The 24,062-nt window shown below is 43.0% G+C and overlaps 2 protein-coding genes across 5 annotated transcripts in view; one reads left to right on the forward strand and one right to left on the reverse strand.

Annotated features, from left to right (window-relative positions):
- The window catches only part of IGF1R (insulin like growth factor 1 receptor), a 257,818-nt gene extending 239,179 nt beyond the window's left edge, over positions 1-18,639 (forward strand). For both annotated transcript variants that reach the window (XM_090029479.1, XM_090029480.1), the window contains exons 19-21: positions 1,584-1,713; positions 6,386-6,520; positions 13,717-18,639. In XM_090029479.1, the coding sequence (XP_089885605.1) occupies positions 1,584-1,713; positions 6,386-6,520; positions 13,717-14,083 (632 nt within the window). In that variant the 3' untranslated portion in view covers positions 14,084-18,639. The remainder of the gene's footprint in view (positions 1-1,583; positions 1,714-6,385; positions 6,521-13,716) is intronic.
- A 145-nt stretch (positions 18,640-18,784) lies between these two features.
- Positions 18,785-24,062, reverse strand: part of PGPEP1L (pyroglutamyl-peptidase I like) — a 53,874-nt gene continuing 48,596 nt past the window's right edge. For all 3 annotated transcript variants that reach the window (XM_090029487.1, XM_090029488.1, XM_090029486.1), the window contains one exon: positions 18,785-23,469. In XM_090029487.1, the coding sequence (XP_089885613.1) occupies positions 23,301-23,469 (169 nt within the window). In that variant the 3' untranslated portion in view covers positions 18,785-23,300. The remainder of the gene's footprint in view (positions 23,470-24,062) is intronic.

A 24,062-nucleotide genomic window follows, 5' to 3' on the forward strand; every position in this document is an offset into this window, starting at 1 on the left:
TCACAGCCGAAGAGTTTGGATCATTGTGAGTCAACATGCTAATCCAGACTGTTTAGAACACAGAAGGTTTTTTATTGAATGTTTGCAAGGAGAGAGCATCTTAATGTTCCTTGCATCTCTGTTACTTACTTGCATTACCTTGTATAGAATTTTTCCAGTTAATCCAGATGAAAGTCACCCTGGTATATGGGACTGTCTTTGGAGTGGCAGAGAGAGATCTGAAGCTGTTCCCTAACTCTGTGCATGGAGTATGGTGGGAGAAACAGCTGCTTTCCCAAGCCACACACTGAAGTAATAGCCATGGGGGGGATCGCCAAGGCTGGAAGAGTTCTCTCCTCCCTTTGCTGCACTTCACCATGAAGCAGCCGGAATCCTTTGGGTTCGTGCTGGTGAAGCAAATTTCCCCCTTACCTTGTAGTTTCAGCAAAAGAAGTTGTTCCCTAGGGGTGGTGATAATTGAAGTAACATCAGATCCCCCTACTTAGTTAATTTTCCAGCCAGGTTACTATTAGTTTAAGGTGGTTTGTTCATAGCCTAACATTTTCCATGTAGCAATTGATGAATAAATACGGACCTTTTAAAAAAAAATCCAGAAGTAACTTTGAGTAGAGCATGAAATAGATGGGCAATGTTTGAGCCAAGTCTTGTGTGTGTTTCCTGTTTCAGGTCTAGTGTCCAAGTTGAGCAGTGTAACTACTTGTGCTTTCCAATAATGAAGAGAAGCATCTTCTACAAGATCTGAATAGACTCTTAAGGGAAATTGAATCAAAGTTTTGGGGATAAAAAGGGGAAATTCTAGAATAGATTTTTTTTTTTTTTTCATCTAGTCATTTCAAGTAGAAAACTTCAGGTCACGGCTGTGGGTGGTCTGACTTAAGAGAGTGGTCTGGCATTGAAACAGGCAGCCCAGAGAAATTGTGGCGTCTCCATGCTTCAACACTTTCAGAAGCAAGTTATACTATTGCCTGGAATGGCTTAATCAGAATGATTCTGCCTCGAGCAGGGGGCTGGACTAGATGACATTGTGAGGTCCTTTCGGCCCTACTTTCCTATGATCCTAAGTACTCTAGTGCAACCGACCTTTTTAGATTTTTTTTTTTTTTTTTTTTAATGGGCAAAGAATCATTGACCTCAGCACATGCAGAGCTCAGCTGCTTCTTGCGTAATCAGTTTATGATGTTAGTTATGGAAAAAATGTCTTAATCTGTATGTGATAAACACGGGTGGCACTGACTCACTGGTATCTGTGTAGCCAGGATCCACATGCTCCCTTGTGGAACTGAGTGACACCATCCCTGAGCCAATACACTGGTCTAGTCCTAGAAAACACCCCCCCACGCCCAACCTTTCAAGCCTCTTCTTGATTTCTGTGGGAACAGAACTAAGTCAATAGCAAAATTCCCATTAGTTCCAATGGGAGCGACACGTATGTGAAGTATTCCTGCAAAATAAACCATGCTGACAAATCCCAGATGCTTGCCATGATTCTCGGCTGGTTTCATTCGACAGGTTTTTTGGGGATATTTTTAAAACTATTTTGGTGCATAATAACACACACAGTATGTTTCTGCTTCTTGTTTTAGATTTTGGCATGACAAGAGATATATATGAGACAGATTATTATCGGAAAGGAGGGAAAGGCTTGCTGCCGGTCCGCTGGATGTCCCCAGAATCACTGAAGGATGGAGTCTTCACAACGCACTCTGATGTCTGGTAACAAGTGGCTTTTTAATAACATTTTAGACTTTCTTGTTTTGGACTTCTATGAGGTTTTTCCTTACGGATTAGAACAAACACCTGATATCCACAAGGTCTCCAGAGGTTCTCGTATTTTTATCTACCATGATTTATTGTATTTCGCACTGTTCCCATTGCAGATTCTCTATTAGAAACCGCATAGGCCAAATTCTGCTCTCAGATGCATGCAAGGCTCCCATAAACATCAGCAGGAGGAGGAAATGTGTGTAGACGGGCCGAGTCTGAAATTGTATTCCGAGTCTGAAGAGGTAGTGTGTTACCTGCCTGGGTGCAGGACAGTCAGCTGCACACAGCAAAAACTGGTGCTGCCACCTAGAAAAGGGACTGGTTATTCCCAATCCACCATCCTTAAGGAAAGCATCAAGTAGACATAGGGATTCTGACCTGATTTTTATCAAAACCTTCTTTGTATACAACTGCTGTCTTCCATAAGGAGTAGAGAGAACATGTATGCACTGATATTTTTCTTTGGAATTATCCTTGGTGTATTTCCTCCTTTGTTTGGGGCATCGTTTGATTGCCCAATATAACACAAGACAGAAATCCTCCCTTAAAAATGTAATTTGGAGTAGACATGCCCAGGAAGTTACTAATAGAGGAGTTGAGAAAAACAAGGATATGCCTTTTAGAAGAAATGCTCTGCGAACAGCCTTATTTTCAGAGTTGTGTAGATAGGTGTCCAGCCTCTGAAGTAAATGGAGGGCTTGACAAGGGATGATTATGTATTGGCAAAACATTTCGCCCCTTAGTCTCTCATGTTTCTCTGCCTTCCTAACAAGAGGTTTTATTGCTGATGGGTTACAGAATTGGCAGCTTGTTGCCTCCAGGTGTCTAGAAGCCAGGAGAAAAAGTATTTAAGTAGTAAACTTATGATTTTTAAACAGCTTGAGGATTTTGCAGTCAGTAGACTGTAATTCTCCCCAACCTCAGCTTGGAGTGAAGGGTTCATAGCTGGCATTATGTAAGAGGCAACAAAGCAAAGCATCAGAACGTCTCCTGGAAACTTTTAGTCACAGGTCACGACTTTTATACAGCCAGCAACCTCTCAACCTACCACGCCAGTGTGTTCTGGAGAAGTGACAAACTGTGGATCCAGCTAAAAACCCTTTGAATACTGCTGACAAAAGCAAGCAGGTATAGAAGTGAGATTTGCTGTTTTAGCCACATCTTGCAGTTTTTTGTATGGAACCGTTCATTCCGGGTTAGGTCTGGAGAAAGCACAATTACACACCTACCGCTTGTGAGGCAGAACATACCAACGGGTTGCATTTCTGGTGGTCTTGCTCTGAATGTGGAGGCCAGGAACAACTCAGAGGAGGCAGGATTTTGAAGGCTGTGTCATCCAAAGGTCCCACACACAGCGAGCCATCTGGAACTAAGCAGGTCACAATTGTGGAGTACAGCAACGTGACTGACACGCTTTCATTGTCAATCAGTAACTTGTGAATCCAGCAGCAACCCCCAGCTGTCAGTTAGACAGAGAATGGACTGTGCTTGATTGGTTACTTTACTTGGACCCATGCAATTTATTCTGTTTGCTTAGTTTTCCTTCTAAGAATACCAATTAAGCAGCATACTACTGGAACAAAACCTCAGATTCCAGGCAGAAAGTCTTCTAAAGGACAAGGCACAAATTATATAACTTAAGGATGAATTCAAGTTTGGTTTCTTTTGAGGGAAATGTATGCTTCTTGTAATCCGTCAGTCACTCAAGCCAAAGCAAAGCTAAGTGAATATTGCCGCAGCTTAATGGCGATGCAGCTTGAACAAGGTACCTTCACCACAGCTGCAAAACTTGGAGAGTCAACAGTGAGTCACCAAAGACGGGGCTGGTAGATGCCAACCTTAAAAACAGGGGATATGTCTTTGATATAGTTCTAAAAATAAAGACTGTTTTGATGCTACTGTACTACAGTTTGTGCGAGAGGAACTTTCAAGCTGAGTAGATGCAGGCACGCGGCTTTCAAATGCATAGCTTTCGTTTGCAGAGTCGAGGCAGAAATAGATCTTTGCTTCCTTGAAAGGAATTTCTTGGTAGTGGACTTCTATAGCTGTCCCTTCTATATAAACAGGGAAAAATGAATTCTACAGTCCCAGAAAGAAATCACATTTTGGGGAGCGGCCTCCCAATTATTTTTGTCATACAAAGAGGTTTCTCTTAGGATGAGTTTAATATCTAACCCTAGAATAATTTTGTGGATATTTATCTGTGACTCTTCAAATCTTACCGTGTAGGTATAATAGCCAAATTCTGAAGAGTTAGTTAAACAAAGGGAAATGTACTGTGTTTGGATGATGTGGACTTTCACTTTCAGCCAGCCACATTCAGAAGCCTTAAATTCAAAGATTTGAGCCCACATTCTTGAAGCCCAACTTATCACTGTCATGAAATACTCAGTGTCTTGTTATTTGATCTGCTTGTGGGTAAAACAGCCGTTCCAGTCAGTTTTTAAATAACTTGTAGAGCAGACCAGATGCTATACATTAAAGCCTTCCTGATGCCAGGAAAATCACCTGATTCCTAGCAGTGCTCAGACTTTGAAGTAGCTTCACGCAAACAATGTTGTTTAGGTATTTTTGTGGCTATTCCCCATTGTTCAAAACATAAAAATGCTGAGACTATTTTTCTTTTCCTTGCCTTTCGCTGGGATGTTGTGACATCTGGTTCCACATTCTTAGACGCCGTTTCTGGAAGCCAAAATGTCAAAAAGACAAAACTGTGCAAATGGTCAGACTTCAGGATTTATAAACTGTAAGGTGAAATGGCAGACGGCAAAAGAGTGTCTGGAGGATTTGAAGGGTGGGGCTTGACTTTGGTAATTCTCTGCTTTATTGCTCTTGAGGACTGAAGAATGAGGTAATTGGAGATGTCCCCCCCCCCCCCCCAAATTGTTTCTGGTGGGGGAGGATTTAAAATCAGTGCTGTACCATTTGGGAGCCAGGGCTGACAGGGTAGGTCCTTGCTGTTTTAAGATGTTGTGACCTGCTAATCTGTCTGCTAAAGGACCATTCTCTGGAGTCTGGCCTCCAGGGTTGCAGCTGGTTTGCAGGACAAACTCAACAGTATTATTCCTGTAGCCGTCAGGGTAGTTCTAAGTTATCAAGAAACTGAACAGGAACTTACTTCCTCTCCCCAAGTACAGCTGGTTAGTTGCAAAACCCTTGTGCGGCTTCTGGTTTTAACTGGAGCCCATTTTAGATACCGTGTATAACTAGAGAGATAAAACCACTCGACTGTAAGTACTTGGTTATATTGAACTCTTGTTTTCACAACAGAAATCTTGCTATCAGTGCACACGGTCCTCTTTCCCTGTAAAGAAAGCGTGGCTCAGCACATGAGCAGTGGAGGCACATGCACACGCATACCTGTGCACATTTATCGAAGGACAGTTTAAAAAACATCGGTAGTTAGGGCAGGACCTTGGGGGAGGGACGGGGACTTCAAAGGAGTGTGCAGTTTCACAAGTGTGTGTACATCAGAAGGGATGCTCCTCTCCCATAGCTAATGAGCCGTTCAGCTTGCTGCTTCCCTCCTGCAGCCGGCAGGTAGTTCTTTCAAGACCCTCTTCCCTGTATATTGCAAACAAACCTTTGAGCTTCCCGTGATGGTTGAAATGTCCAAATGGAAGTTAGTAGCTTAGATTTGGCTCTTAACGCTAGAAACTGGTTATCACAGAGCTGCATCTTTCCCATGGCTACTCCAAAATAAGTGACATTCAGAAGATCATCGGTTGTAATTGTATCCAGACATCTTGGTGTTCACATTGTGCTGCTAAAGCAGAATGGCAGATGGAGAAACTAGTATTGCCCTGGGATCCTACCTCTTCTAGGAGCAGGTTTGAGGGAGAACCATATGAGACTTGCTGCCTTTTCAGCGTGCGTCTGTTAGCCAGAGTACAGCTGGAGTTGGGAAAGAAGGGGGGAGAAAAACACTTTTTTTTTTAAGCATTTAACTTGTTTTTGACTTCAGTCTTTCCAATACAATGGAAGAGAAAAGGCAGGTAGCAGCCTTGTCTTCCTGTTTGTCCACCTTCTCCAAAAGTGCCTCAGTATAAGAGAGGGGAGAGACTCGTTATGCACATCCTTCCGGTGACCACCTGCCTGTCAGAGCAGTTATTCTGGAAGTGGTTTGCTTAAAGGGTTATGTTGCTTTTTCAAAAATGATTTATACGATGAGTTTAGTGCCTGGTCAGCCCTGAACATGCAAGTCCTCCAGGAAAAGATGTGCAGGCAGCAGCAATGGCAAAGTCTCTTTCATGTTCCCTTTTTTTGCCTCCCGTGAGGACCCATCTTTAGGAGAAGAGTTCATTAGCGCTGCCAGTTCTCAGCTTAATGCTTCTGCTAACATGACAGTCGGCTGCTGAGTAGGGCCAAGAGCTGGTGATGGGTTTTCTGATCCGGGGCCTAGACAGAGCCAACCAAGCTCATTAGCATTAGGTCACCAAATAGCCACCAGACGGTAACGATGTTTGGTCATTACCGAGTCTGAGCTATGGGCTTAGATGAACGTTTTGGAGTGGGTTCTACCGGTTCCTTGAACAGTCACCCTCTCGTAGCTACCCCACCAGGCTCTAGGCAAAACCTGCCTTGTTTGCTTAGTGCCTTTAAAGTTGCAATTGTTTTCCAGGTCCTTTGGTGTCGTCCTGTGGGAGATTGCGACATTAGCAGAGCAGCCGTACCAAGGCATGTCCAACGAGCAAGTTCTCCGTTTTGTGATGGAGGGAGGCCTGCTAGACAAACCAGACAACTGTCCTGATATGCTGTAAGTATTGCCAGTCATCTCTCACGTGCTCCATTTGTTTCCCTCTCTCCTGTCTTGAAACTCAAATGCCAAGTTTCTAAGGTAAATCTAGCTCCTTGTTTCTAGTGAATGGATCTGTTGGTAGTGTGGTGATGAACATGTTAGAGTCATTTTTTTTATCAGGGCTCAGTGGCAGTTGGGAGAAGCCAGCTTTCATACCCTTGCAAACTTACAGTGCTGTTTCCACTTCATTGATGGGGTGCTCAAGCTAATGGGTGTAGGTTCATTCTCTCTCTGACTGTCCTTTTTCTCCGTCCATGACACCTGCCCTGTTCTTCCTGCTACCATTCATTTGTCCTGTATCTGGTTTAAACTAAGTATTTTTAATTATTTATGTGCCTCTCCTTTTGATCTTCTCCCCAGTGTAAAGGCTAGTAAATGACCAAGAACGCAGTGTGATGGACTAGGACAAACTTGTTGCAGTGCTAGGTACTGTTTGGAGGTGTCCCTGTCAATCTAAATAGATGCCATCAAACACCTTTACTAGTAACAGTAATCTCACTACGGCTAAGGATTAGATTCCCTAAAATGCAATCAACAACCTTTTCTGGTGCTGAGCAAATTCACTTTCCGTAAAATGAATGGTATTATTTGGAGGACTTATCAGAGACTTCTGCTTCTTAACGATTTCTATTTTAAAATAATGCTGTTGGGAAGAAGTGTTGGGAACAAGCAGAAAATTTAAAGATGCCACTTAAGTTGAGTCATTTGGGTTTTCCAGTGTCCTTTCCCAGTGTGTTCTCTCTTTGGGATGTAAGCTTTTTCTGTAATTCTGCATATAGATAAGATACTGCAGCAACTTAGCATCCACTGCCACAGTCATGGGTGCTCATTGCATTGAGAGCCATGCCTTCTCCCTGGCTCAGAGTTGCCTTTTCTATAAACCACAAATAAAAAATAGTGGCCAAGAGCACTTTTTCTCATGCAGGTCCACTAAAGCTGCCTCATACCAGAGATTCTTTAACCAGCATAGACTTTTTCAGCTTTTTGCTTTACATTGTTGAAATGCTTCTGCTGGGTTTTTGTGTTCAGTCGTTTTGGTTGTTCAGACATTTACTACTTTGATATGCTTCCCAAACGAGCTCTCTGGAAGGAAATGCCATGTCTTGCAGTTATTGAAATTTGTTGGAGGCCCACAGAAGGGGCTTAGGATTCTTAGGAAAAAAGCTTTTTTGGCTGGAGCGCTCGCTTTGGTTTCAGATGACATTCAGTTTTGTTTTGTTGTTGGAGGGGGTGGGTAATGGGCGGCGTAGGCAGGAGGAGGAGAGGGGCGGTATGGCTGCTGTGTGACTCCCCAGTCTCACATTTCTTCCTGTCCATGATTCTTTGGAGTTTCTGGCAGTCAGATGGCTCTGAAGTCATGCCTGACATTGTGGGAATTGTGTAGTAGGGGGCTGGGAACATGACAGATCCTAGGTGAGCAGCTGTTATTCCAGGAAGCACTAGAGGGAACTTAAAAAAAAGGAAGCTGTACAGTGTGGATGAACCGGGCAAGTGGATTTAGCTTTAGAAATTCGCCGTTAACTTGCTGTGTATATCTAGCTGGGGTAGGAGGGAATTGCAGGTAGATCACTGCAAGACCAGCTAGTCACTCCCACGAGCATTTTACTTGTTTGGTCTCATTGCTGGATGAATCTGCATGCGGTCGCCAGCTAGCAAAGCGGAACAGCATGGATACTGTATAGCAGAAGTTTTTCGACCTTTGTTGAGGAGAGTACCCCTTCTGGTGGGTACTCCTCCTAGCAGGTACCCCCTTCTGGATGTGGATTAGAGCTGGGGGGATCCCAAATGCGAAGTGACCGTGTGCGGTGATGGTGCTTCCCAAGTACCCCCGCTTCCCCGTGCCACTGCTGCGTGCTCCCTGGGGCCTTCCCACGTGGGTCTTCAGCCCGGTTGGCAACCCCTGTTGTGTTCCCCCCCCCGTCCCTCTAATGTTAGTCCCTCGCTTGGGCGATTTGTATTTCCCTACTGGCTTTGTCATCTTTCTGGATTCACAATCCTAAACTTCTGAGTTGATGGGGTAATCCGAGGCTCATTCATATTGACCCGAGAGAGATGCTCTCACTTTCATGCTGGAGTCGCCACCAGATCACAACTCCAGACCCAAAACTCCCAACCTGGGTAATTTAACAGTCCAGTTTTGAGTTTTTTGCTATGAGCCTGGGGGGCACACCCAAACCCAGAATCCAAGTAGCCCAAACCCAGGGGCTGTAAAGTTTGAGTCTTGTTTCCTGTGTAGCTGCTGCAACAGAAAGAGAGATTGGGAAATCTGCCAGCTTGCAGGTAGTGCTGCTCCCCCAGGGAAGAGCCAAAATAGGAACCCCGCTGTTGGATCTCCCTTCGCCTTTAAGATGCCACTTAAGGGAAAGATGGGCCAGTGGCACTTAGTGGATTGGATCATATATAACATTTCTTGGCGTCATCTATGCTGTAAAAATTCAAAGATGCCACTTCAGTCCAATTATTTAGGTTTTCCAGTGTCCTTTCCAGGTGGACTCCCAAGCTCTCCTGTCTGATCCATTTTTTTCAAACGTACCTCAGGCTGCTCCCCTTCAGCCTGACCTGTTATAATGCGGTGTCAGCGAGCAGTGCATGACGTCTTCCCCTTTGGTGCCGTCTCATTCCTGGATATGGCCGAACAAAGCCCAGGTCTTGGGAAATACAGTTCTGTGCCCTGTCACAGAATAGGCACTGATCTCCCTGCATCACCAGCTCATGCAAGGTCTAGTTATTTCACCAAATGCTTTATGCCTCAAGCAAAGAAGGTTCCCCCTCTGGGATGGAGGTTGATGTTGGATTTTCCTGGTAAAGCATCCGGTTCCCTGGCACGCTGGTCCCGCTGGGGGCTGTTTTTAGCCTGAAGGCACCAGTTGCAATGGAAACCTAATGCAGCTGGTCCATTGGTCCAGGATATTTTAATATCAATTCAAGCAAAGTCCACCTGCTGCAGGAAAGTCAATAACTGCCTGGACTCAGCATAGTGTAAATGGCAAGCCCAGAAGAGGAGCTCTAGTTATCACCAATGAGAAATCTAGCGTGTGGTATCTCTTCAGCACTGGGCCCCTTCTCTAAATTTGTCCATCGTGCAAGCAGCTAAAGCATAGTTGTGGGTTGTTGGTATCTAAGGCAGCATTTGGTACTGACTTTCAGAGCAGGTGGGGAATGTACCAGCATCCAGAGGCCTCTAAAAAGGAGGTAGAGCCAAGGGCAAAACCTGAGTTGTGTACATAGAAGGACTGCATCAGAGCTTCCCTCACTTCGGTTTGCAGGGTACCGTCTTGCACCATTGTTGACAACAGCCGTAAGCCCTGCAGTCATTTCCACGAGGGTTTCTGTGTAAGATCCTTGTGTTAGCTGTGATTGTAAGTCACTGCTTCACCAACTTCTGGTTGTGGAGAAATGTTCATTTTTCACTGGGCCAGAGACTTAATACATGGTAGTTTATTTCTCGCTTTCAGTTTAGCCGGGGTTTTCCCTGATGTTCGTTAAAGATGGGGTATGTTGGGTGTTGCTTGGCAGTTACACTGGGATTCGCAGAAGGGGAAAATATTAAACAGCTCAACAGAAGGAACTGAGGTTTCTTTCCAGGTGTTTTTATTCAACTCTTGATGGGCAAGCGAAGCTTGGATTGATTCCTGTTTAAACTGCAGACCCCTGAAATATTTTGCATGATGTTACAACAGATGGAGGCCAGGCAGTAGAGCCGATGAGAGGCATTGTTGCTCATCTGTAGTGAGATGTGGTTTACACACTGCGATTGTTGCAAGCGTTTGGCAGGCTGTGGCTGCGTGTCGGGGAGCTTAGTTTACTGCTCGTAGCCTCTCACTGGGATTTTAAAAGTTAGTTTAGTTGCGCGGGGTGGCATTTGGCTGTGTTTTGAAGCAAGGGTGCATTGAATGATTGCTTCCCCCAGATCGTTAGCCAAATTACACAGCTCCAAGTATTGCTTTGTCCCTGGGTATAGCTCATTTTCCAGCCAGCTTTTTACCACTAGACAAGTACAGAGGTCAGCCCTGTCTCCTAGCGGGCAGGAGACCAGCAAGGACCCTACTCTTCCCTCGCACCAAGTTCCTGAGTGTCCGACATGGCTATGAAGGATCGAGCGGAGGCGAATCACAAATACGTAGATCGCAGAGAAGTAAATCACTTTTCCACCGGGGCTCTTCTTTCACCTTTTTAATATTTAGCACAACAAACACGTTGGCTTTTGCTGTGCTGCTCTGTCGACAGAAAGTGGAGAGCTAATTCAGAGAAGGTTGAAGATCCCACTGCCTCATAATTCATATCAGTTCCCAAGCCTGCTTTACCATCCCTCAGAAGGAAACTTTTTTTTTTTTTTAAATTAAAAAGCTAGTTTTATCAGTTAGTAAATTCCTCCATTGCCTACTGGACGGCAGTCTGGTACACTGAGAGTGGAAACAAGATCCCAGAGTAAAAAAAAAAAAAAAAAAAAAAATGCATCCCTTTTATGGGAAGCTCTGTAAGGTTTTTGAATCTGGACTAGCTTAAGAGAAGCATCACATGTCCTTGTTTGTGCTGATGTCACATGCATTACTCTACGGCTTGTGGTATGTCCTTAGCATTGCCCCTAGGCCGCAGGGCAAAGAGCCAGTGAATATCCAGTGTTCCTGGCTCCAGCTGATGCTTCTATTCAGGGACGTAGCAGTCAGCTGGAGAGGAAACAGCAATGAAGTAACAGAAATGGATTTTATATATTTATGTCACAGCCTTTCTCCTTGTTTGGTGGGGGAGGGGATGACACATTTTTAATGACTGGCTTTACTCTTAGCTTGAAAAATGTGTCTCGGGGCTGCTGACACGAAACAAGTGGTAGACGCACATTTTCACGTGCGCACGTGGCGCACAATTATCCGTTATCCATTCAGGTGACTTCTCTGTGTTGGGTTGTTTGCCGACATTACTTTTTTGGCCGTTGCAAATTAAAGGGATATAGCCGGGCTGTTGTTGTTTTGTTTTTTTTTTGCTGTGGTGCCAACCAAGCGTTAATAGAAATGTGTTTGTGGTTACAAATGTGTTTCAATTAAGATAACTTGTGTTTGTATTTAAACATTTCCCTGCAGTGCTTTCAACCCATACATGGCAGCATTTCAATCTGTCTTATCTCGCTGTCGCCGTATTCATCAGAGGGGCTCCCCCGGGTACAATATCAGTATTACTCTCTCCTCTCTCGGTTGACACGAAGCAGATTTTCTGGGCTGGTTTTGTACTTGGGTGCATCTGTCTGAGTGGGAGGGTACCGCTGCAACGGTTTCAGACTCCTGGCGCCATTGCACGGGCCCTGGAAGCCATGGTGTGACTGACTGCTATAGCCATGACCCTGGAGGCCAGGGTTTCCTGACTTCAGGGCAGGCCACGTGGTTGGTGCTGTCCCAGCACTTCATTGGCTACAGAAATATTGCCTGGTTTGTGGACCTGAAGCCCAGAGTCAAAGGGCTCTGGACAGTATTTCACAGGCAATCTGGCTGAGCCGGTAACTTAACACAGGTAGCTCCAGCTCCCGGTCTCAGCCGCAGGAAGAAGTCTTACCGCATCACCGGAGAACTCCTCTGGGGTGGTCTTGATTGACGCACGTTCTTTTGTCCTCCTGTTTTTAGATCCTTTTTTATTTCAGCCTGAAAAGATGAGTCCACTTTAACCAGATGCCTTCCCGCATAAAGCATGGTTGGTTGGTTCTGAGTCACATTTATGATATCCATTGCCTTCAGGTTTTCTATATTAATTTTCTCCCATTAGCTGGCTGCTGCCATAACGGGAGGTGTCCTTGACGCTCACTCCAGCCATCAGAGGGAGACATATTTGGTTTTGTCGTGTGCAAAGGGCAGGCCCGACTGTGAGCGACCTCCAGTCTTAACGTCACAAAAAACGCTCCTCATCCTGCATATGTTGCAGTTTCATCTCGTGGCTTTGTTTTGCCAGTGTGCAGCTGTCATTGGAGAGAGAACCATAAATGTGTTTTAAACAGGTGATCTCATTCTTTGTAAAATAGTAACGTAGCCCTGGCCAAAAAGGCAAGTCAATCAATAGGCTCTTAAAAGAAATACCAAACAATGGTGCTCAGATCTACAAGGTGATTTAAACTTCCAAGGTGATTTTTCTTTTTTTCCTTGGGGAAAATTGTGGCTTCATTCTTTTGTTTTTCTGGACTTTGCTGTAGTGCTTTTTTCCTACTATTAAGGTCTTTTAGGGTCATAGTAACAGGGTGGAGGATTTGAATTGGTCTTTTCTATGCAAAGCGCCTGTAAGATGCTGTAATTACTCAGGTGACTTAGCACTGGGTGATAACCATGGGCAAGAGAAACATTGAGTAGGCGGAGAACAACGATTCTGCTACCTCTATATGCAACAATCATGTGAATACTGATAGGGAAAATTGTGGCCTTCTCTGGTGTCCCAAAAATCATGGAAAAATTGGAAAGGATACAAAAATGAGCAGAGGCTTGAAAAACTCCTGCCGGTGATAGGCTTGGTCCTTTTAACTGGTTTATCCCAGATACGTTCTTCATCACTTGGGCTTGAATCAAAATGGTATGTTTTCCTAGCATCTATACTGTTATTCTCAGATAACCAAGCTGAAAAGAAGGGTGGCGCCCACAGAGTTGGGGCTGCAGGAAAGGAGACAGGAATTGTCATGGATCAACTCTTGTTCACATGAGCATTTTAGGAGACTAGCACCTGGGGGCAGGAAGTGGCCACTTCCGGTCTAATTCTCTCTCAGAGCATTGTGCTGCATTCACAAATGAAAGAAATCCAGCGACCTGGCTACACTCTTAATAATGGTCCTGGAAATCTATTATCTTTCTATCGCATAAGTCTGGTAGAAATTATCTTTCTGCATCTCTAGAAATCGGTATCCTACCTTTCTAGCATTTTCGAGCTGGCCTGTTGGGTACTAGGAAATGGGATCTAAAACTAGATATGGTGTTTTTTGGGTTTGGGGGTAGGGTGAAGACTTGTACTCTTTCTCACAGGTGTATTTTGTATTTTGCGTCACAAACGCTCTGATTCACTGTGTTTAGTCATTGGGTTTGCCCAGGGTGCGCATGAAAAGCCTTGGGGTGGCTGCAGTTTGAAGTCAGCCACGCACTGAACAAAAAAGCATTTATTTAGTCAATTTTTTGTGTGTGTTTTAATTCCAGGTTTGAGTTGATGCGCATGTGCTGGCAGTACAACCCCAAAATGAGGCCCTCCTTCCTGGAAATCATCGGTAGCATTAAAGACGAGCTGGACCCAGCCTTCAAAGAGGTCTCCTTCTTCTACAGTGAAGAGAACAAGCCCCCTGACACGGAGGAGCTTGACCTGGAGACTGAAAACATGGAGAGCATTCCTTTAGACCCCTCCTCCACCCTCCAACCCACTGACAAGCACTCAGGACACAAAGCTGAGAATGGCCCAGGCGTGGTGGTCCTGCGGGCCACCTTCGAGGAGAGACAGCCGTACGCACACATGAACGGGGGACGCAAGAATGAAAGGGCCTTGCCTTTGCCCCAGTCTTCGGCCTGCTGATCCTTAGTACAAGAGTCTCTCGCCCACACACCCACCCACACGCACGCAATTGAGGGAAGAAAGAAAGAAAATACAATGTATTCAAAAGCCTACTGTACCTCAGTGGATCTTCAGAACTGCCATAGCTGCACACAGGAGAATCCTCTTTTCAGTAAACATGTTCTAGTTTTTTCTTTTTTTTCAATATGCAAGCAGATGTTTGTTTCGGTAATGGACTCTGCTCGTGGGGCGCAGTTGGCCTTTTAAAACGCTAATGTTAACACTTCATTGCAACAGAAAAACTTGAGATCCAATGTCTCTTTCTCTCTCTCTCCTTCCTCATCCACCCTCTTCTTTCTCTCTCTCTCTCTCCCTCTCTCTGTGTCTCTCTCTGCTTCATAATGGGAAACATATCTGCGTGCAAGTTCAACCTTACAACACAGGCTAGGTGCCTCCCTGGTAGCCCTCACAAACACCTGCCTAACACTGTAGGTCTTTATAAAAACTGAATTTAAAAGAAAAAAGACTGGATTTTTAATGTTGCTCTTTAACCTTTTTAGGAACATGTAAAAGAATTAAAAAGGGCCATCATTCGTCTAAGGTTGTTACCATTTTCAACGCTGCCAAATTTTGCCAAAAAACTGAACTTTTATTTGTTTTTTGTAGGCATGGAAAGGAGCACAGTAACCAACTGCTCTATTTAAAGGAAATACTGACCAATACACTCCATTCAATCATACACTGGTATTTTAAAAAAAAAAAAAAAAATCAAATTTGTCTAGATCTTTTTTTTTTTAAACTGGACAAAAACCGAATTTTTTTTTTCTCATGATGGAGAAGACGGGGTGGGGTTTAGAATCGGCCCTCCCCGCCACCCCTACACCCAACACCCACCCTTACGAATTCTGGACAAAACTGGCAGTGGTGAGCCAAACACATGCATTTCGTGCAAAAAGTCAATCGCACGCCAAAAATCAATACAGTAAACAGACGAACCGGAAGAGATCTCCGTCGTGGCAGCCTGCCTTCCTTTGCAGGCTTGCAGGAAAGCGCACGTAGAAACACACAAATTGGAGACGACAGAAAGCAGTAAGCGGATTCAAGCATCCGGCGCTTTGTTGCCCTTTTCTCTCTGTTATTAAGACTTCTCGAAGGGTCTTGCAGTTCTATGTTAGACCATGGATCATTTGCATACGCATTGTCTTTTGTGTCACTTTTATAACTTTTTTACGGTTCAGATACTCATCTATATGTCTGTACAGAAAGAAGCTGCTATTTTTTTTGTTCTTTATCTTTGTGGATTTAATCTATGAAAACCTTCAGGTCTGCCCTTCTTCCCATCCCCCCCCCCCCCCCCCCCCCCCCACGCCCGTCCCCCAACAAATTTCTTATGCTTTGTACTATAGTGTGTAACTTTTACTTCCTCCTTCCCAGTAACGGATACCTTTCATATGATTTGCCATGAACTCTTTAATGCCTTTTTATAAACACATTTCCTCCTTTTTTTTCCCATTAGTTGTTTTCCAACATCTTGGCTGTGTGGGTTACAGGGCTCTTGAGGGACTGGAGGAGAAGGGGGACACATGACTGGTAGCACTCCCGCGATACTGTGTCGCGGTGGTTCTTTTTAATTCCCCAGCCTCCTTCCTTCCCGCTAACCTCCACCCAAACAGCACTCGAGTCTGTTACAGTGCAAGGCATGATACAAACTCAGGTCAGAAAAAAAAAAAAAGGTTAACTATTTAGTACATTCTTGTTCAGTGTTCATAATCATCATTGTACAAGAGTCTCACCCCCTCCTTCCCTTGCCTTTTGTTTTGATTGTGACACACACACACATACAGATACACGCACGCACACTCGCACATTTTTTTTTAATTGTTGGGTACAACAGTAGACACCAGGCTTTTGGGTCACTATTTTCTAAAAAGGAATATTTTAACCCTTCCATCCCATGAACAACAGTTAAATTGGTTGCTGCTGATGGTGCCAGGGTTTTTTGAGACTCTGGCCATTTAAAATGCTTTGACCCAGCAGCCCCCTAGCCCACTCGCCTTCCCAATAAGCAAACGTTCAGAGGCCGCGTCCTGGGCTATACCTTGCTCGAGCTCTCCACATGCAATGGCATGAAGTTCAGCTCTCGTGGGGGGAGGGCCATCATGCTCTCCAGTGGCCGGGGGCTGCCAAATTTGCTAGCAAACAGAGAAATGTTGGCAGCTACTGAGGTTTGTACAAGTACAAGCTCATTGCTCAGACCAAACTCCACAACGAGAGAGATTTGCTTGCTCGATCAGTTCCAGAAGCCTTGGTGAATTGCGGGACGGTGATGGAGGGGGCCATGATGACGTCTAGAACCAAGGAGCCATGCCCGTTACTCATCTTAACTTAGTTATAGCATGTAAACTCTTGTTTAGCACTGATTCAACCAAATGATGGCAGTAGAGGTTGTCCTGGGATGGAAATGTTTAAATTTTTTGAGTAAGAACAAGACTTAAAATATACTGATTGCTAGTTGTGACCGGAGGTTTAAAAAAAAAAATGTTTGTAGTGCATTTTGCTTGTGTAGTTTTAGGTCCCGCTATCTTCTCTTGCTTCTTGTCCCATAGTTATTTTTCCCTTTAAAAAAAAATGAAAAAGACAAAAAAAAAAGTTTAATTAAGAAGGTATGTAGGATTTTTTATTTATTTTGTGATATCAGTTTAAATCACTGTAGAGATGCCCCATAATTAAATTTAAATACTGAGATAAGGGTTTTTGAGTATGACAGGGGGACAGTTTTTGATTTTTTTCAAACATTTATCTACCTCACTCTTATTTTTTTATATGTGTATATATATAAAAAAAAAATACATCTCACATTTCTCAGCAGCCAATAAACGCCGTTAATACTGGTAACCTCTTACTCCACAAACCACACACTCTAGGTTTTGGAGAGGAGCAGTCACTACTTATTGCAGAAGGTCACTTCAGAAGAATTTTGTTTTTCCTCCCCTCAAATTATTGCCCATCGCTCCTGCCCCCCACCTGTGTTTTGGTAGTATTTTCCCCACTTGGAGGTGTATTGGTTTATAGGGGTGGGAGACACCCGAGAGGAGTCTGACTTCCAAGGCCCATTCTCTGAGGAATCTCAGAAGCGACTGACTGCATTGAAACTGCAGTCAGAGTTCATCGAAGTGTAATGCATCAAGCTTAGCAGAGCCATCACTGGCTGTTGTGAGCTCTGAATGATCAGCTTCGTTACAGAAAGTAGTTGTTTACAATATTCAAAGGTCCACGCTGGTTAGGCCGAGGTAAACGGCCTTTCTGTTAATCCTATCGAGTGGGCTAAGCCATTCCTGCCAATTTTTCTCAGATGCCACAAGCACCACAAGGGACATCAGAGTGATTCATTGCCTAAAAATAAATTGGAGCCTTCTTCCTTGATCAATCCAACCGTGAAAAATATCTTGGGCTAGCTGATGGGAACACTAGACTGAGTCGACAACTTTGGATCTTTACGTTTGCTGCTGCTTTTTGGTGAGAACACTGAGTTTTCAAACGTAGGCAAAATCCAACATTTGACCATGCCAGTATAAATGCAGTCCCTCTCCACGCACATCGGCCCCGTGGGTTCTGATGGGCCAGCCATCAAATTGCAACTTCCCTCTGACTCTGCGACTGGTTTACAAGCAGTCTGCCATCACCTTGATGTATAATGTTTCTCTTTTTCTGAGTCTGGCAGCTGTTCATGCAGGTGTTGGTTGTGGTATCTGACTAATGTGGTGCTTGGCTACTTTGAGATGTACATGGCCTCTTCAATATGCAGTGCTGCGGTTAAGTACTGCAGAGTTTGTCTTTGGAGGGAGCATTTCTCTGTAACCCCAGAAAACCACCAGAAATTCAGACTCCCTGGGTTTTCTTTTGTTTTTGGATTTTCTTAACTTCCCTGTGACCTTCTGGTCTAGTGACCGCTCCCCTCTCTTGCACATACTGATTTCCACAACTGGAGATCCTCAGATCTTTCAGCTGGCTATGAGGGTTTTGTTAAAACTGTCCAAGTTATTGGTTTTTAATTGTATGTAGGTGGTTAAAAATTAGGAAAAAAAACAGTAACGAAGTAGTGCCCATCATAAATAAACATTTAAAAAGCACTTAAATGAAAGGCAGTCATGTGACTAGAAGTATGCATGTGTGATGACAAAGTCAGCTCTCTTGGACCAAACCACCTTATCTTATACCATTGTGTTCACATTTCTAGGCTAATTCCATTTTTGGTTCCCACCGCTTTTTTCTTGTTTTGTGTGTGTGCATTCTGAATAGCTTTATCCACAATGTTCTTCGTGTAGAGACCTCCCTTTGACAGTAAATCACATTGTCTATGCATGTGAACACCTGAAAATTTAATGTTGGCGTGATATAGAAATAAAATGGTTTTGCAATGCTGTCTTTTCCTGAGAGACCACTGGCTAGCCTGGTATGGAGAATTTGTTTAGTACTTCAGCTGTGCTTGAATACATTTTTGTTTAGTAACCCAATTTGTGTTTAGGATTAAGAACAAGACCACCCAAAACCCGCCCAACCCCCCTCAAACAAGCATTCTGACAAAGGGTACCAAGATATTGTAATACAACACGATAACCAGTTGGCATCACTAAGGGAGCAAGAAGTTTTGATTTCAAGTACTTTGGCCATTCTTCTCACCTGACTTTGTCATTTTTAAACCTTTCCAGTGGTACAGAAGGTGGTTTGGTTGCAAAGGAAGGTGACTTGTGTAAATACAGAATTGTCTCACGCTTGGTACTAGATACGACATTCTTCTGTTGGGATGATAAACTATACATAGAAACCAAGTCTGATGGAAAACTTGAGGCCAGCCTGTGTTTCCACCAAGCCTCTTTCTTGGTGTGACGCCTCTGTTCTGTAAAGCCGGTTTTAAGTGATGTATGGCTCTAGATACGTTTGCACTGATGCTCCTGTTGGTGTTTTAAAAAACTAGTAGCCCAGTTTGCCCAGGATGACTGGTCACCAGATGGAACCTCTCTTGGGTCCTCTGGGAACTGCTGAGGGTTGTTTTAATGCAATCCGTGTCTAAATGAACAACATGCCTATTGGTGGTATAACTTGATTCATATATATGATGATTTTTTTTTTAAAAACCCCTTTTCATTCCATTAGTAAAAGTAACTTTTTTTTTTCTGTTACTGTTTTATTTTGTTTGTCATAGATGTATTTAATCACTGGGCTAAGCAACAGCAGGGGAAGGTGCGAGAGATCCACTCCTTATTAACCAGTGATAAAAGCCAGATATCACAACTCAACTCCAAGTAGTTGCTGCAGATCAGAGTTATAAAGGAAGGACGATACGTAGGTTAAACACTAGCGACCGGGGTGCTGAAGATACAGAACTGTCAGTAGACCAGAAGGCTTCAGCTGGTGCCTAAGCTCAGAAAACGGGTTGTTCTGAGACGAGGCACTTTTAAATTACTCTGTGTGGATTTAAGAGCACAACCAGGTCATTGAGAATTTTAAGGGATAATAGCAAGAGATGCTGAAAAACGAGGGTGGAAAGCGCTACGTACGAAAATGCAGGGCTCGGGTTCCCGGAGCTTGGGATGTGGGATGACATCAATGCTCAGGCATAACAGCTCCTAATCATTTGGTACTTGTAAATAAACCTCTTGGCTTCCGTCTGCGGTGGTCGGTTCATTACGCAGAGGTTTACAGATGTTGTCATTGGTTGGTATGAGTTGCAGTGTCTCAACTTTCCATCAGTCTGTTTTGCAAGTACCATGTGACTATCACTAGTTCGTGTGTGTGCGCGCATGTGTGCGTCTTTTTTTTTGTATGTGTTACGTTGATTAGCAACCATTAGCATTTTCAATAGGGCTTTTAAGTCCAGTAGATTACGGGTAGTCAGTTGACAAAGATCTGGTTTACAAGAACTAATTAAATGTTTCATTGCATTTTGTAAGTACATAGAATAATTTTATAAAATGTTTGTAGTTTATAAATGCCTAAAATATAATTTAAGGGCACTTTTCTGTGTGTGGGTGTGTCTGATCAGTTTTTTGATGGTACCAGTTTACTAGTTAGCTTTACAATATGCCAAAAAAGATTGTTAAGTTTTTCAACTCACGGTTCATCCCCTTTTTTTCTCAAGCTTTGTGTCCCAGTGTATAGGAAATGAATAAAGAGGTTGGGGAAGTGTTCTGTATCTTCAGTATCCTGGTCTTCCAGAACCCTCTGGTTTGGGTGGGATCATCTTAACTGGTCATTTCACTTTACTGTACAGTGCAGTTAACTTGATGGATTGCAAGAACCTCATTGGTTATGGAAACAGAATAGGTATTGCTGCTAAGCAGTCTCGGTTGTTGTTCAGGGCTTATTTTATGGTTGCCAGGTGGGTTGAAGAATGTGACTGCGTAAAAAGTCAGCATCACGAAAGGCAGTTTTCATAATTATCATTGAATTAAAAAAAGTATGTTTACAGATTTCTTATCATTTAAACAATGGTTTTTTGTATGCAACCTACACAGCACATATAGATACCTAACACCATTAAAAGTCTTTTGAAGTGAACAAGGAAGGTCCCTATTTATTTTTATTTAAGAATACTGAAGATCCCATTTTCCTTCTGAATTGGATTGAATGTTACACCTTCCACCCCACCTTCTGAAGGGTTAATGATGGTTTAGATGCATTTTAAGAATCAACCTTCTGTTTCTAAGCCAGTGAGGTTTGAGAAGAAAGGATTGGCCAGAGTTTGTCTACCTCTGGGACAAAAACAAAACTAAAAAGCGCAATGGAACTGATGCAGTTGCAAATACAACATTTTCCAAGTTTTCTTGTTTAAAAAAAAAAAAAAATTTTTTTTTAAAAAAGAGAAAAAAATTGAAACAGTAATAACATGGCCAATTTATTACATAAAAAGACTTGCTGTGTGTAAATTATTCCTAAAGAAATTCCTGTGTTTATATAAAATGAATCAGTAGATGATAAAATTTCAAAACGTTTTTGTATATTCTGTTGTAAGAATTTATTCCTGTTATTGCGATATACTCTGGATTCTTTACATTATGAAAAAAGAAACTTTGTCTATTTTGAATGGCTGAAGCTAAGGCTCCTTTAGTTTCTCTTACTCTGCTTTTTTCTAGTAGTTACAGTACTACATGATTTAAGTTAAATAAAAGAATTCTGTATGCATTTGTCCGTCTTCTGACTTTGTTTGTTATCCCAAACTTACCCAAAGAAACTACAGTCCCCGAAAATTAAAAATTCTGCCTGTACAGGTTTTCTGCCACACAGGCTGAATTTCATTTAATTTCTGTTTACAGAAATTCCAGTTAAAGTAAGTACTCCTTCTGCGCAACGCCAGTCAGCTTTTTTCAAGGCTTCTTTTTATTTAATGTACGTGGTCTTCCCTGCTGCAGTTCCAGCTTCTGGACCTTGTTCTTGGCTGCTGAGGTCCCGATGGACGGCGGGATCCTTGGCTGGTGGCTTGAAGTAGGTACAGCGCCAGTCTGATGGACGCTCAGCTCAGAGCCGTCTTCAGGTGCTGGCAGCGTGTTCACCCACACCTACTCATGAACCGCCTGCTTACATTTGGAGAAGGTGGTTACAGGGCAGTGGTTGGGATCTTGGTGCCTTTTCACGCCTCTAGACCCATGTTAGCAGGTTTCGGCCAAGGTGTGGCATAGAGGGTGCACTTGAGGTACAATCGTGTCCTGGCACTGTATGAAGTTTAGGTTTCCAAGGTGAAGTGGACACGGTTCCTAATTAGAGCGGATGGTACGTTGGCCTGAAAGAAGCTGTGGAAACGGATTGTATTTTCTGCTACTAGGGCATACAATATAGGGGGCTGTTTTTATTCCAGGCTGTTTTTAGATGAGCAAATGGCAGCCCCAACACAGATTTATTTTTCTCCTTTACATATGGCTGCATCTCTGCCGTAGACCTTACTGCCTTGAGATTGGATTGCAGAACGCTGTAGCATAGAAGAGGGATGCCTTAATCCTTTGTGAAACTGCAGCTAGAGTAGAATTTGTCACCCTACCTACCTTTACAATCAGGCTATAGGCCACAACAGCACGTGACGCTGTGCTCCATCAACTGTCTTTCCTGGGGCAATTCAGGTTGTCCGTTTTGGACTGATTATGCTGACAAATGACTTGGGACCATCCTACCTGAGAGAGAACCTCTGCCCTGTCATGCTGTGTCCACTAGGAGGTTGGGGTAAGTGGCCTTGCGCAGTTTGACTCCAGATTAATCATTACATTATTCATTTCAAAAGTCTGCTGTAATCCTAATGTGTCACCAACAACTTCACAGTCTACTGTAGATGCAAATAAACAGCATCACTGCAGAAGTGATGCTGTCTTCCCTCCTTGGATAAAACTGCAGCCTTTTCCTCAAAAGCACATGGGGTGACTTAGCATTTCCAAGATATTTCTTCTGCAAGTGCATTCCTAAAGTAAAGAACAGACCCAAATGCAGTAAGCCTTTTAAGTGCAGAACAAGGGGATCTACCTTTGGGAGAATATATATAGCGATGGCACTTTTGAATGAGGTTAGTAGCTTATTTCACAGTATTTTTCTTAAGTTCCTCAATCCTAAGCGTGCTTTTGGGGAGAGGATTGCAGTTGGCTTGATAACATTCACAAGTGATTTTAAATATCCATATAATGCATGTGACCATCCCCCACAAACAGCAGGTTTTTTACATGTCCATCTCGTATGGCTAAATTAGTCTACTAGGCTGCAGCCAGAAGGGCAAGGGCAAGAGGGAGCATGCTGTGACCATACAAATCGTATATAGTCTTAATGTGTGCATCAATGTAGTTCCTTAAGGAAACTATGCAGGCTGCATGATGCCTGCTTGCCTAGTTTTCAAATACCGAGAACAAGCATTCAAAAAAGCTTTTTAAAGCAATTAGTTTCTTGGCTTTTCATTATGATATAAAATATATCTTGGGGAAATGGCAGTTTAGCCATTAGTGCTGCTTTCCTGGTACTGTTAGCTCTAAATTAAATTAAATTTATGGCCACTAGCTAAATAAAGCACCAATCATTTACATTCCTCTAAAAATTATATATTTTTTCTTTTTTTGTAATTGTATCTTGAAACATCACTACAGAGGATTATTTTACAACCTTTTATGTCCTCCAGAATGGTGTGCATTTTTTTACTAAACTCTTCAGGGTTGCCTCAGGTGAGGTACTGTTGTGCAGAACTTGAGTGTCTTCTTGTAAACCCTCCTCCTCATTCTCTGTTTCTCCCACACTGCTTTAACATCTCTAAAATAATTATTTGTAATACTCTTCCTAGAAAATCTGCTGTTACCGACTTAGATAATGGTGGCACGTGGATAAAAGCTGCTCTTCTATTGCCATAATACAGAGAGGTGTAATAGGTGTAATCACAGATGTACCTACAACATTAAAAATAGCTACATTAAGGAAAAGTAAACATTAAATTCAATAAACTTTAAGCATTCAAACTAGGTCTGGTGTATGAAATAATTCTAGGTTTGGATTGTTTGCCTTGCATCAGGAACTTAATGGTCATTAAAAAAAAAAAAGAGAGAGAGAAACAAACTATCTGGGGTATTGGCTTGATTTGAAGGACAGTCGCCCAAAATAAAAGCTGCTATACACACGGGTTGCCAAACCACAAACTGAATTGGTTCAGAAAACAACCCAGCCTGCTGCTTTTACACCCACAAAACAGGAGCACTTTTTAAAAGCTTTTTTTATGTACTTGCTGTATAGTATTCCTGCTGGATAAGCTCTTCCCCTTTTACTTACTGATCCCATCTCCTCTGCCGTGGAGACCAACATCCTCAAATTAAGAAATACTGATTTTGACCTACAAGAATCCTGGACTTCTTTTTTTTAAAGGTAAAAGGAATCTTTTTTAAATGTGTGTGTTTATAAATGTATGTGATACATAATGTATAATATATAATGTAGGATATGTAATATTATATGCACATATATAATATAGAATTGCTACAAGCACTTT

Source organism: Crocodylus siamensis, chromosome 15 (genome assembly GCF_052110815.1).
Source record: "Crocodylus siamensis isolate JL-2025a chromosome 15, ASM5211081v1, whole genome shotgun sequence".
Classification (NCBI taxonomy): domain Eukaryota; kingdom Metazoa; phylum Chordata; order Crocodylia; family Crocodylidae; genus Crocodylus; species Crocodylus siamensis.